At 26.4% G+C, this 14,554-nt stretch overlaps 1 protein-coding gene and 1 long non-coding RNA gene across 2 annotated transcripts in view; one reads left to right on the top strand and one right to left on the bottom strand.

Moving 5' to 3' along the window:
- LOC122512045 overlaps positions 1 to 14,554 on the top strand; it is a 176,895-nt gene that overhangs the window by 128,745 nt on the left and 33,596 nt on the right. Inside the window, exon 6 of the long non-coding RNA XR_006302591.1 lies at positions 11,323 to 11,348. This is a non-coding gene — a long non-coding RNA (uncharacterized LOC122512045). The remainder of the gene's footprint in view (positions 1 to 11,322; positions 11,349 to 14,554) is intronic.
- Positions 1,683 to 12,938, bottom strand: LOC122512044 (protein deadpan-like). Its single transcript, XM_043627660.1, has 3 exons — positions 12,283 to 12,938; positions 10,297 to 10,392; positions 1,683 to 3,455 (listed from the first exon to the last, which is right to left on the bottom strand). Exons 1-3 carry the CDS (start codon positions 12,373 to 12,375, stop codon positions 2,241 to 2,243), a joined length of 1,404 nt encoding a protein of 467 aa, XP_043483595.1. The 5' UTR covers positions 12,376 to 12,938; the 3' UTR covers positions 1,683 to 2,240.

The following is a 14,554-nucleotide window of genomic DNA, read 5'->3' as shown; positions in this document are numbered from 1 at the left end:
AACATTTTTCTCTTATATTCAAACTTAGGACTGAGAGGATTAATTAAAAACAATTTTTGTTAAGTAAATTAATTTATGTATTTAGATTCAATACATTGTTTATCACAAACCTGCAAAAGTTCATTAACATTCACAGTAAAAATAAAGTCTTATTTTAAGGCAGAAGGAAAGTCTTACATTATGGCAGAAAAAAGTCTTATTTTAAGACACAATAAAGTCTTGTTTTAAGACACAAGAAAGTCTTATTTTAAGTCAGAAAGAAAAGAAAGAATTTACTCTATAAATTCAATAAATTATGGCTACAAGTGTTGAGTTTCACTCTCATCTTAAAATAAGACTTTTTTTACAACTGTGCTGTTTGACAATACTGACCTCACTAGTTTCTATTTTTTCTTGTTTCTATTTCGTATAGTATAACTTTAAATTAATGTACGCAAATGTTATTTACAATTGTTATTTACAAATATGATTAATTATCTCGTTGAGATGTTTATTCTTTACACTTTGGGCGTATAAATCGTAGAATATTTGAGAAGAAAAAACTATTATAAAAAATATAATATCGGGAAACGTATAAAATGTATAGAAGAAAAAAAATATCACACTGAATTCTTATATTAAAGCAATCAAGATAAAAACGAAAATCTTTCAAAAAATATCCTTACATTTTGTCTTTTTTTTCTTATTTTCTATTATATCTAAAAGTAGATTTTCAAATTAAGAAATATCGAAAACAATTTTTTTCTTTTTAACGCTCACTTTAACTATTTTTATTTTTAATATTATTAATAATATTAATTTGTTAAAAACGAAAATTTCAAGTGTTGGTGAAATTTTTCTTGATTGTTAAAGTGGCCTTGGTGTTGTTTTGATCAATTAACGAAGAAGTATAATTTTTTTTATACTTTTTGTAATTGGGAATTCGTTGGGAAAATTGATATGTTGATATAGTTTGTAAAAAATATATAAATTTACACTGAGAAAAAGGGACTGGTTCGTTTACAATAGTGTTTGTGAATTGTTGCAATTCATTTTGGTAACATTTACATTGCAGGTTGTGATTATTACAATCCGTTTGGTAGAATTTACAATAAAGATTGCAATAAATGCAAATAATTTAACAAATATTTCGATTTCCAATTTAATTTTCATTTTTAGAAATTTTCCCTCTTACTTTAATTTTCACTTTGAAAAATATTTATTCTTCCTTTCATTTTCAATTTGTAAAATATTTATTTTCACTTTCATTTTCTCTTTGAAGGATTTTTATTTTCACTTTAATTTTCTCTTTGATAGATTTTCATTTACACTTTCAGAAGTTTTTATAAAATCTCAAAGTCGAAGTAAATGTCCATCGTAGTGAAAATGATGATAAAAATAAATATTTCTTAAAGTGGAAGTAAACTTAAAAATGGGAATAAAAATTTTTCAAAGTCAAAATGAAAGTGAAAATGAAAGGCATAGCATTGAAATCGTATGGTAAAATTTACAACATAATTTACAATAAATACCATCCGTTTGGTCGAATTTTGAATGTAAATTACTCTCTAAATCTGAATTTGTAGAATTCTACTTAGAAATAGTAAAATTTTACTAATTTTTATTAGTTTTCGTGGACGACTTTTCTTTTTTTCTATTAATAAAATATTACTAATTGTTAGTAAAATTTTACAAGTGTTTTAGTAGAATTTAACTAATTGAAAGTCACTTATTCCACTAAATGAATTAGTGAAACTATTTTATCAACTATTAATAAACCAGTTCTACTAATTTTTAGTTGAATTCTACTAAGCTAGTAAAGCTCTACTATCAATTAGTAAAATTTCACTATTTGTTAGTACAATTATTACTAAATAATTTGGTGGACGACTTTTCGTCATTTCATTAGTGACTTTTTATACTAATTCAGATTTAGAGAGTATATATATTGACGACGATTTTGGTTACATTTGTAATCAAGATAACATCAATTAATTAAGACAGTAGCATTCTAAACAGAAATTAATACAAATCATTTGTCAATAAACATTGAATGTAACAATCTCTATTGTAAATTCTATCTTTCTCCCTGTGTATCGTAAAAATAAAACAAATTTTTTTTCTGTGTCTTTGGAGGAAACATTTCCACACAAGAAATCATAAAAAAAACAAAAATAACAGTAAATATTTAAAAAAAACAAAAAAGTCTGATAGAAAAAATATCTTTCAGAATTAATAAATTAAGTCCAATTGCTATATGATCACCAGGGCCTCCACATGTCACCATTTGATGGTCCAGCATTAGCCAAGTGTCGTGTATTTCGTTGTTCTCTGACGAAATTATTTCGTCCCGATAGATCTTCAGCTGATGCTGATGTATGTTCACTGTCCAAACGAAAATAGCCATTATTTGTACTTGTTGAAGCTGCAATAGTAGTAGTAGTAGCAGTGGAATTTAATGGCTCTTGATATCTTGTTTTCTTTTCGGAAATTGATAAAAGACCATCGGAATGATGTCGTTTTAAATTCTCCCTCTTCATGAGTGATGGTCGATTACATGTTTTCTCGGTGATAACTGACAATGGTTGCCTCAAAATCTGCGACCCATTAATGAGTTCTCCACCTGTTGAATGACTCGACGGTGGTGTGAATGACTCGGAGCCGATGACCCGAGCCGCAACGCCAGCAGCAACAGCAGCAGCCGCACAACTATTGTCACTCTTGATGGGTTCAATAAAAATTGTCGTTGGTGATTTTCGATCACTCGTTGAACTAATTTGAGGTTTTTGCGTTTCGGGTGATGAAAAACTTTTCGATGACGCCGATGAACTTTGTTCGGGTATTTTAAATTGATGTGTTGGTGATTGAACTGATGGATATTGCTCGTCGTAACTTGATGTGGATGTGGATGGACTTAGAAGTGGACTGTGTGATCTTTGAACTGCTGTGAATGCTGAGGATGGACCAATTCTTGCGGCACTTTCGGGCGCTGGCGGGAAGAAGGGGAAATTTGCTGATATGCCGGCTGATTGTGGTACTAGAAGGGCTAATTCACCGGTTGGCAGACGACTTGGTATTAGTTGAACGCCACTTGGAATTTGAATTCTTGCGCTGCCATTATTGTTTTCGTCGCCATTTTGAAAGTCGGTTTGAAAGCCAACTTTAACTTCGGGATAGAGACGTTCTGGCATGTACGGCACGTAATGACTGTAGAATGGTGCAACTTGTTGAAGGTGACTCACACAGTTGTTGAGATGTGAGACTAGACGTTGCTTGACGGCTGGTTCGACGTTCTCCAAATGACTCACGTATCGTGACACCTCAGTTGCACATTCGGAAAAGCCTGAACGAAACTTGGTGAGAACTGCTGGATCAGTGGCAACAGCAGTGCTCAATTGTTGACGTTGAACTGTCTGCAAATGTTTCACTGTCATTTCGAGAATGTCGGCTTTCTCCAATTTTGAGTGTCTTGTTGGCTGCAATAAGAAAAAGGGGAGAAATTAATTATTGTTTAATTATAAAACTATGTTAAATTTTTTTTTTAATTAAAAAACTATAGGTACTTTCTAAATCTGAATTCCAGTAGTTTTCTACTAATGAAATAGTGCGGATTCGTTTATCAATTGAATTAGTAACACTTTTGCCTAATTTTTAGTAGTTTTCTACTATTTGCTAATAGAAAACTGCTAATTAATAGTATAAAACTACTAATTGCTAGTAGAAAACTACTAATTCATTAGTAACTCGTATTTTTTACTATTGCAAATAACAAAACCGACTTACTACATGAATTAGTAGTTTTCTATTAGAAATTAGTCGAAAACTACTAAAAATTAGTCAGAACTGTTACTAATTTAATTGGTAAAAAAATCCACACTATTTTATTAGTAGAAAACTATTAATTCTGATTTAAACAGTAAGAGAAATATTTTTCAATTAAAAATTACTATTTCTACTACCAATGAGAAGTTTTCTACTACAATTAATAATTTTCAACTAACAATTAGTACTCTATACACTGAATCAAATAATTTTTTTTTTTAATGTAGAATTAAATTATCAAAAATATTTTATAATTTTAATTAGTGACTGGATTTTTTGTTTTTGAATTATTAATATTCAGTAACAAATAGTAATTTCTACTAATTTCTTATTAAAATTTGCTAATTTCAGTTTAGAAAGTTTTAACTTTAGTAATTTTTACTAAAATTTTTGTAAAAAAATTAAAACTAATAAGGAAAATGACAAAATTTTACTAAAAATTGACAACTATTCTTATTTTTGTGAATTAGTGGAAAAATTTTTATTAATTTATATTTTGAAATAATAATAATAATAATAATAATAATAATAATAATAATAATAATAATAATAATAATAATAATAATAATAATAATAATAATAATAATAATAATAAAACGATGAAATAGTCGATCATATTATAATTATAATAATAAATATAAATAAAAAAATAAATAAAAATAAAATAATATTAATATTGAGATTGAAGATAAAATTGAAATAAATAAAATTAATTAATTAATTAATGTTAATAATGATAAATAGTAAAAATAAAATTATATTAAAATGATTTTCGAATTATTTTACACTGGAATATTTTTTTGAAACAATCGATTCCGGTTGAAAAACAGAAATCTACTTTATTTCGTTCGCAAGGTAAGAGGGACCTTGTTACCTTCGGTGGGTAAATGTCGGTTACCCACCAACGATTATGAGAATCAGAGTTAATGGTCTACCTTCCCCAGTAGTTGTAGGTAAATCAATAGAAAAATTTTTTAATTCCACTTCCTAACATGTAGCTATCGAAAACGTTTCATTTGAATACGAATAAGAAACTTTTTTTTATCGATAAATAAAAAATTTTCTCTTAACACAACAAAATTTTTAATTTACATTTAATTTTGTTTTACTAACTTAGTTGCAATTGAATAATTGTATTTTTTATTTTAATTAATATTGTTTCCTTATAGAGAAAATTTTATTTAATAATAATAATAATTTTAAACAATAGAATAATTAAAATTAAGTAAATAAAAAATGATTATTAACTATTATTATTATTAAATTTGAAAGAAGTTAACAATTTTCCCGAATCAATCTACACAAATAAATTAAATATCTTAAATAAATGTCGATAAGCTCATGGGCTTCAATGTATTATTATTATTATTATTATTATTATTATTATTATTATTATTTAGAAAAATTTCTTGAAAGTATCAAATTGATGCCAAAAATTTGGAACAATTTTTTATTTGATCCACATTTTTGGTATCAATTCGTTGCAATTTGATACTATTAGGTTATCAGTGATATTATTTTTATTTTTATTATTATTATTAATATTATTTAATAGTTAAAAATATTATTATTATATTATAATTTCAAATGATAAATTAATTACAATGGAATAATTAAAAAATAATCTAGTTGTTATTGTATTATTAAGTAAAATGTTTTATTTACATAGAAAAAATTGAATTTCCAGGAAATTGTATAAAATTAAGACGGAAAAAATTTGTCTAAATTCAAAATTTGACACGCCTATGACGTAAGAAATTGAATAGAATAAAGTCGGTTGAATGTTATTTTTTTTTTCTCTCTCTCTCTCTCGTTTTCTTTTTGAAAGGAACCGCTCGACCTAATTGAAATAAAGTACCGTCGCGTCGCGTGGGAATTGTAAACCCGTTATATGTGTATCGGTCCCATGATGATGTGTATGGAATCCGTTTTTCGAATTCACGTGAAAAACTGGTCTATTTTTTTGAAAAAAAAAAAATTTAGTTTGGGATTCCCGTAAAAAAGATGAGAAGGTGAAAAGAGAAGAAAAACCTTCATATATATAGCCCTTTAACCACCAACAAATCTCAATGGTGGTGATTCAGAAGAGCCCCCAAGATTCCATTGTGTCCAGACGACTATTCTCGAGATTTGTATCCACGAAGAGCTTAAGCATTCGCATTTTTATGTTAAGGCTCACCCAGCCACCTTGACAATGAAGCGTGGGAGTCGACTCGGTTACACATATAGGCTTCTTTTTTATTTTTTTTTTTATCTTAAAAGAGTTGCTTTTCCGTGGGAATTGAGGAGATATTTTCACTAATCTACATATATTGACTTTTCTTTTTTTTCGAATAGGTTGAGATTTTCTTTTTTTTTTTTGCGAAATTTGAAACGAATAAAATGGAGAAATTATTTCTTTTCGAATTAGTATTTTTGCAACTATATTATAAATCGAAGAATTTTTTTTTTTTAATTCATAATCGCAGTTTTTCTGCGGATATCAAATTGAGAGAAAAAAAGAATCAAAAATGTTGCTTCGCAACACTTTTGATTCGTTTTTTCTCTCAATATTGATATCCGCAGAAAAACTTGGAAGAAGTTAGAAGAACTTAGAAAAACTTAAAATTGTAATGAATTTAAATTTTGTTTATAATTGTAAAAATTGTTTTGGTTTTTCCCAAAAGAAATTAATTTCAATTTTCGCAAAATTATTTTTGGGTTTTAGTAATTAAATTTAATTAAGAATAAACATTTATTTAGGATTTTTAAATTAGAGTTTTCCTAATTCATGGAGAATTAAAGGAGTTCTTTGAAGAATTGGGAAGAAATGATTTTTAATTAATGAGGAGTTATTACTTAATTTAAAAGGGAAACAATACCAACAGGATGAATGGGATAATATCTCACGCCTATGTAGGACAATAAAGGAAAAAAAAATATTCTTCGACACCCTTTTTTCCAAAGGAGATCGAAGACAAGGCACCTGCTATTGGAAACTGGGGGGATAAAAGGCGGTCCATCCCTCTGTGCCGATCGCAGCATCCGAAAGCTCAGAGAGAGAGAGAGAGGATCTTTAAAGATGATACGGTCAACAAAAGAGGTTGTAATCTGAGATGAGTTTTTAATAATTATTTTCAAGCTCCCAGTTCCCACGAATGTGGGAGGTGTTTTCGAGATTGAGAAGAAGAGGAAGGGAAAATCAGAGGGGGGAGAGAAAAATAGAGTGAGAAAGAGAAAAAGATAGTGAAAAAGATAAAAATAGAGTGAGAAAGAGGAAAAGAGAGTGAAAAAAATAAAGGAGAGTAAAAAAAGTAAAGAGAGAGAAAAAGAGAGTGAGAAAAATAAAAAGAGAATGAGAAAGAGGAAAAGAGAGTGAAAAAAATAAAGGAGAGTAAAAAAAGTAAAGAGAGAGAAAAAGAGAGTGAGAAAAATAAAAAGAGAGTGAGAAAGAGAAAAATAGAGTAAAAAAATAAAAAGAGAGAAAAAGAGAGTGAAAAAAAGAAAAAGATAGAAGAAGAGAGTGAGAAAAAGAAAAAGATAGAAAAATAGAGTGAGAAAAATAAAAAGAGAGGGAGAAAGAGAAAAAGAGAGTGAAAAAAATAAAAGTAGAAAAAAAGAAAGAAAGAGTAACAAGGAGGAAAAGAGAAAAAGAGAGAGAAACAGTTTGCAAGGGTGAGAAAATAATGGTACAGAGAAGAGAAAGAGGAGCAAAGATGGACAACGAAACGCAGCAGGTCGCGGAAGTCACATCTGAAAATGGGAGACGAATAACTCAACTGGTGTCTTTGAATCTTCTTCTTTTTTTCTGAGACTTAGTTTAAATACATATATATACAAATTTTGACTATGAAATGATTCTTTTCTCTTTTGGTGTTACTGTAAAAAACGTGAATGAATGACAAAAAAAATTTGTAGACTGACAACCACAGATCGTCTCTTAATATTTCGTATGAGAGAAAAATAGGCACATTTTTCGAATTTTTTCTAAAAATTCTTTTAATTTAGTATTTTTAGAAGATTCTTTTAATTTTTAGATAACATTTCGTTCAGTGAGAAGTAAAAATTTATTTGGTTCAAGTAAACGAGTATTTTTCTATTATTAAAGAAATATTTACTTGAAACAAGAAATATTTACTTGAATCAAGAAACTTTTATTTAAATCAAATAAATTTTGTTTGAGACAATAGTTTCAGTATATTTTGATGCTCGAGGTGCGACTTTTTAATTTGACTTTTGACTTCTTATTCTATTTTAACTTTGACATTGACTTTCATTTTCTTTTTGACTTTGAATTTGATTTTCTATTAAATTTTAACTTTGACTTTCACTTTCACTCTGACTTTAACTTTGAATTTTGTCGTTTACTTTAACTTTGAATTTTGACGTTTACTTTGACTTTGATTTTGACTCTGAAATTGAAAGTGAAAGTCAAAGTGAAAATGAAATTCAAAGTTTGACTTTGACTCTGAAATTGAAAGTATAAGTTGAACTGAAAATAAAATTCAAAGTTTGATTTTAAATTGAAGTGGACTCTGAAGTTGAAAGTGAAAGTGAAAATGAAATTCAAAGTTTGATTTTGAATTTGACTCTGAAATTGAAAGTGAAAGTTAAAGTGAAAATAAAATTCAAAGTTTGATGAAAATGGAAGTCAAAGTGAAAATGAAATTCACAAAGTCAATGTCAAAATCGAATCGAAAAAAAAATGGACTGGCCCCTATACCGAATTTTTATTCCAAACGGGGAAAAATTGAAAAATTTTTATTCATAAAAATTGCATTACATGCAAGCGACGTCTATTTGAAAGATTGATTAATATGCGGTTAATTTAAACCGGCTTCGGAATATATATATTTATTATTGTGAGAGTATTTTTTGCACGATACGCTGAATGAAAAGGCAAATTGTGAGAGTCGCTTGTCTCGTTATATGCTTGTCTGAGAAATCAATCTTGCCTGGATTGTGTTACAATGTCGATACAGGATCTCGCAAAATTGCCCGGACGTTGGGAATGTTTTTGAAAAATGATGCGATTCAACTTTTTCTTCTCATCTTTTCCCATCTATTATTATATTATCATTTTATTTTATTATTATTATTTATATTATTAATTTTATTATCCATTATTTTGTTTTTTTTATTTTATTTTTTTAAAAATTTGTTTCGGTTATTATATAAAATGGCGTTAATGTATATAAAATTATAAATAATATAAATAAATATTAATTGAAATTATATAAAAAATATAAAATTACAGGGGGAGAGTTAAAATTTCCAAAAAATGTCTTAGTCTGTGAATGGACCCAAAATGTTGTTGAGTAAAAAAAATTGCTACAATTACTGTAAATTTTTGTACAACACCGGAAGACCTAAGAGCTCGAGAATATGAATCAATATTTGTGTCAAAGAAATGAAAAATTGACAGGAGAGAGGTATAGCTTAAATCGGATGCTCCTGAAATTTCTTTAGCACCCTTTTTTTTACCATCGGATCGAGTGCTATTGTATACTCGCGTGGGACAGTATTTCGTAAACGTGATTCTGGTCGTGTGTATAAGTGTGTGTGTGTGTGTAAAAGCGCGTGTAAAGGTGAAACGGGCCTCATTCGGATCGTTTCCCACGCCGGGGCATCTAAAATACTAAAACAAAACCTGGCCCAAACCCCCCTCTGCCCCCCGCCTTTTCCTTCTCCCCCCCTCTCTCTCTCACTATCGCAATCTAAAAACAAATGCCATCAAACAGGATGAGAGAGACCCCCCTTCGACAAACTGATTAAACATGTGTACTAAAATATACATTAGGTGGACACAATCGAAAATTAGGTAAATTCTGACCTTGATCTGTACTAACAAATTTGACTGTAGAAAATGTTACTTTCCTGTTTTTATTATTATTATTATTATTATTAATATTATTATTATTATTTTTAGAATTGTCAATATTTTTTTATTATTATCACTTTCAGTATTATTAATATTGCTCTACTATTATTATTATTATTATTATTATTATTTATTACTATAATTATTATTACTATTGCTATTTTATTTATTATCATTATTATTATTGCTTCTGCTATTTTTATTATCATTATTATTATTATTATTATTATTATTATTATTATTATTATTATTATTATTATTTTTAGAATTGTCAATATTTTTTTATTATTATTATTATTATTATTATTATTATTATTATTATTATTATCCGTGCAGAAAATTTCCTTCTTTGCCCTATTTGAAACGAGGCATAATCGAGGGCCCAACTAGTTTTCCTAGTTTTTGATAAGACCCATATTAAAATCCTATTTTTAACATTTAGAGAAATGTTGGTTAATTTCTACACGGGTTTTACTAGTATTTTTATCGAATTTTATCCATAATTATTTAAATATACATTGCGCTGAGGTTTGAAAAAAAAAATTTTAAAAAGAAAATTTAAAAACAAATGTTTGAAACAAAAAATTGAGAAGAAACATTGGAAAAAAATATTCAAAATTATCTGTTAAACTTACGTCTTTTTTCATTGCTTCAAGAATGAGACTCTTTAATTCATCCAAACATTGATTAATTCTGGCACGTCTTCTTTTTTCCATTATTGGCTTGTTACTCTGAAAAGAAATGAAAATTATAGTTTTAATTTACTGACTATATATAGAGAAATTTACGATAGAAAAAATTATGTTATATTTATTTATTTTTTTGGTGGAGAAAAATTAACTAGTTTTTTTTCTAATTAAAAAGGAAATAAACCGCAGGGCAAAATTGAATTTTTTTTAAAAAGTGTTATTTCACGCTGCAATCAAAACTGGCTAAGTGGGACAGCAAGGAATTTACAAATTACATAACTAATGTTTATAATTATTATACTATTATTACTTTTATTATAATTTTATTTTATTTTATTTTTTATTATAATTATGCTTTAATTTTTATAAAAATTCTTTTCGAATAAAAAATGAATAATAAAATGAAAAATTATAAAAAATGGATTTAGAATACTCTTAGAAAAAAATTAACATATATTTAATCTCTGACCCCCTTTATTTTGCCAGATTTAACTGCAGGACGTATACTAAAAAATTGCATATAGTTTTTATAGGTTTTTAGTATCTATATTATTGTTTTTAAGTATAATATTAATAACTACAGTCGAAAAAAGTTTATTTTAATCAACAATTTGAATCACATTAATTATTATAATATATTAATATAACAAAAAAAAACTTTGCCTGGGATAGCGATAATTTTCTCTAGAAGAACGAAAGTCTTAATTGAAACAAATAAAAATTTTACTTATTTAGTAAAATTTGTAATTGTTTAAGGCGAAGATTTTTTTCATGTAATATTTATAATATAATATGGAAAATATTTAATTATCATTGTTATTATTATTATTAATATTATTATTAACATTATTATTATTATCATTATTATTATTATCAGCATTATTATTATTAGCATTATTATTGTTATTAGCATTATTATATTTTTTTGTTTTCATTAATATTATTATTAATTTTAATTGTTATTTGTTACAGATATACGTGGAATTTGGCGAATAATGGTGAGTGAATTAAAAATTTAAAATACTTTGAATTATCATTTATTGCAAATAAGAAATTTATTGAGAAGTCACGCGATAATTTTTTTTTGTTTTGCTAAATTGCTAACGCAATTTAGTTCCATTTACTGTGCGGCCCGAACTTGATCCATGTATTTTGTTCGAGTGAAGAAAGTCACGTGTGCATGCCAACACACGTGACTGCTACAAATCTGCTTACACTCTTGTTTTTAAATTACATCTTTAGAAATTACGTTTCTTTTCTCCTTTATTCGCGATAATGAAGAATGAAACTGCGACATATTTTTTCGTCATATACAAAAACGGGATTTTTTCCATGGAAATTGTAAATAACAATTAAGAAAACTGAACTAAAAGGGGGGATAATCATAATGTTCCTAAAGTTTCGAACTTTTAATTTTTTCTTACTTCTTTTAATATTTATCTTATTGAAAAAAAGTTAGTTACACTTTGAACAATGAAATTTTTAATTACAATTTTCAAATTTTAAGGATCGTGATCAAAAATAAAAAGTTTGGTTATTAACTAAAAAAATAATAATAAAAAAATTTGAAACGATTTTTACATATAGAGCTTCAGTATAAAAATGCAATCGACTTGGACATCCTCTTAAATAAATTAATGTTATATTTTTATTATCTTCTTTTTTAGTTTAGTAATTTTTTATTTAATTTCATTTTAATTTTTGATTAAATTAAATATTCAAATATATATATACCTTCAAAATATAAATATTCAAATAGAAGCATTTTTTTGTTCGAAAAAAATGAATAATTTCGTTCGAATCTTTATAGAGAAGTGATAATTATAATATTCTATGAGGGAAACTTTTTTTTGTTTAATTACAATTAATTATTTATACAAAATAATTTATAGTCGAAGCAAGAAGAAAATAGGAGAATTAAATATTTTGTACCCTTCTGAGTTCTGCCTTTGACATTCCCGATTGTGATTGTTGTTCAAATTCCTCATCACTTGCTGACATTTTGTACTTGTAGTAATCCACCATTTAGAGAGAAAAATTAACACTCACAAATATTTCCTCCTCTATTCGAACATTCACTTTATTTTTTTCGCAAAAGAAAAAATTCGCACACTTCATCGACAGTATTGTTCGATGAGGCACGACACAATTTTACTTTTGACAAAGTTTTTCTTCCTTTTGTCAAAATCACAATCACTTAATAATTTCCTCTTAATACACAATAAGATTTTTTTTTAATTTTTTCCAAGGGATGATTTTCTTTTCTTTCTATTTAATAGAAAATATTGGGAAAATTGTTTAGTGTTTTTTTGAAATTGGTTGTAAATTATTCCACGTGTAAGAATGGGAAGGTTGAGGATATTCTGAGCAAAGCTTTGAAGGGTGACTGTTTGACGTTTTCGAATTCGGTGACCGCATGCCGATGCACTCATCGAGTTTTAAGGGTGGGGGTCGTATCCTCAGGGAGAGGGAGAGTCCTGAAGTTTAAGAGAGTGAGAGCAAAAAAAGAGAGGAGGGGGGCCCTTCCGAGACCATCAGGGACCAGACCTGTTGATGTGTGGGAATTCACGCCACTCGTCTCCATGGGACGTATGTGTGCATGCTAACCTTCCGATTGGCTCGGCTGTCCTCGAAAATTTGACATTTGGTGGGAAAAAAAACATCCCATTTGACTAAAAGGTTCATCAAATGTTACAAAACGAACTATAATTAGCAATTTTCTTCTTATTTTCTTTTTTTTTCGTTCTTTTTTTCTCTTCTTTTGAATTTATTAACCTTGTCTATTTAGTTGGGGACGGGAAATTAATTACAATTTTCTTCTTCTTCTTCTTTTCTTTTTATTCGTTCTTTTCTTTTTTTTAATTTATTAATGGTGTCTATTTAATTAGGGACGGGAAATTAATTTTTAAACAAAACTTTTTTTATTAATTAACTAATTTTTAGTTGAAAATCAGTTATATTTAACTGAAAATCAATTTAAAAAATTGTAAATTATAAAAGTGAGTTTCAGGTAAAAGTAACTGATATTTCAGTAAATTTTCAGCAACTAATTTTAATTAGTCTACTGATTTTCAGTAATTTTTTACAACTTTTTTAATATAATTTCTTTTTCATTTATTTTTGATAAATTATCAATAATTTTTTGCTGAAAATTAGTTAATTTTTTAAACTGGAAATCAGTTATTTTTCAGTCCATTCATTGTTGAGGTTTATCTTTATAAATAATAAAATTCTTCTCCAAAATTCAATTACTTTTAAAAATTTTAATAAAATTGTTGAGGCACTTTCAATTATTTTTATAAATAATAAAAATTTCACAGAAATTCAATTATTTACAAAATTTTTATAAATTTCTACGCAATAACCAAATTATTTTCATAAATAATAACACTTTTTCAAGGATTCAATAATTATTTTTGTAAATAATAAAATTCTTTTTAGGAATTCAGTTATTTTCGTAAATATAGTTAACTATTTCTATTTATCGCAGAATTTCAATTATTTTTTCAATACAATTTTAATCAAATTCCTAAAAAAATGTAATTATTCTTGAAATTTTTATTAAAATTTGGTAAAAAAATTCAATTATTTAAAAATTAGTTCATAAAATTCTTTATGAGAATTCAAGTTTGACAGACATTCAATTATTCAATAAATTATTTATTTTTTGTATTTCAAAAATATCAAATAATATCAAAATTTCAAATATCTATTTATAAATAATAAAATTGTTCTCCGAAAGTCAATTATTTTCAATAATTTGAATAAAATTTTTGACAAAATTTCAATTATCTTTATAAATAATAAAATTCTACTCCAAAATTCAATTATTTTTAAAAATTTTAATAAAATTTTTGGCAAAATTTCAATTATTTCATAAATAATAGAAATTTCATAGAAATTCAATTATTTATAAAGTTTTAAATAATTTTTTCGACATATATATTTTAATTATTTTCGTAAATAATAAATTTTTTTTTAGAAATTTAATTATTTTTACAAATAGTAAAACTCATCGTAGGGTAACTGCACCAATTGCCGAGGGTGCTCCAATTGTCGAGGATAATAATTTTCTTTTTTAGATAAATAGTATAATATATAATATTTAAGAACAAAAAAAATTTCTAAATAATCTTTGTATTTTCAACTGTATATTTATATATACAAATTTCGTAGCGATTCTACTAAAATAATTATTTAATTA

This window comes from Leptopilina heterotoma, unplaced genomic scaffold (assembly GCF_015476425.1).
Source record: "Leptopilina heterotoma isolate Lh14 unplaced genomic scaffold, ASM1547642v1 Lhet_93, whole genome shotgun sequence".
Lineage (NCBI taxonomy): Eukaryota > Metazoa > Arthropoda > Insecta > Hymenoptera > Figitidae > Leptopilina > Leptopilina heterotoma.
This window is presented reverse-complemented; position numbering and strand designations above follow the sequence as displayed.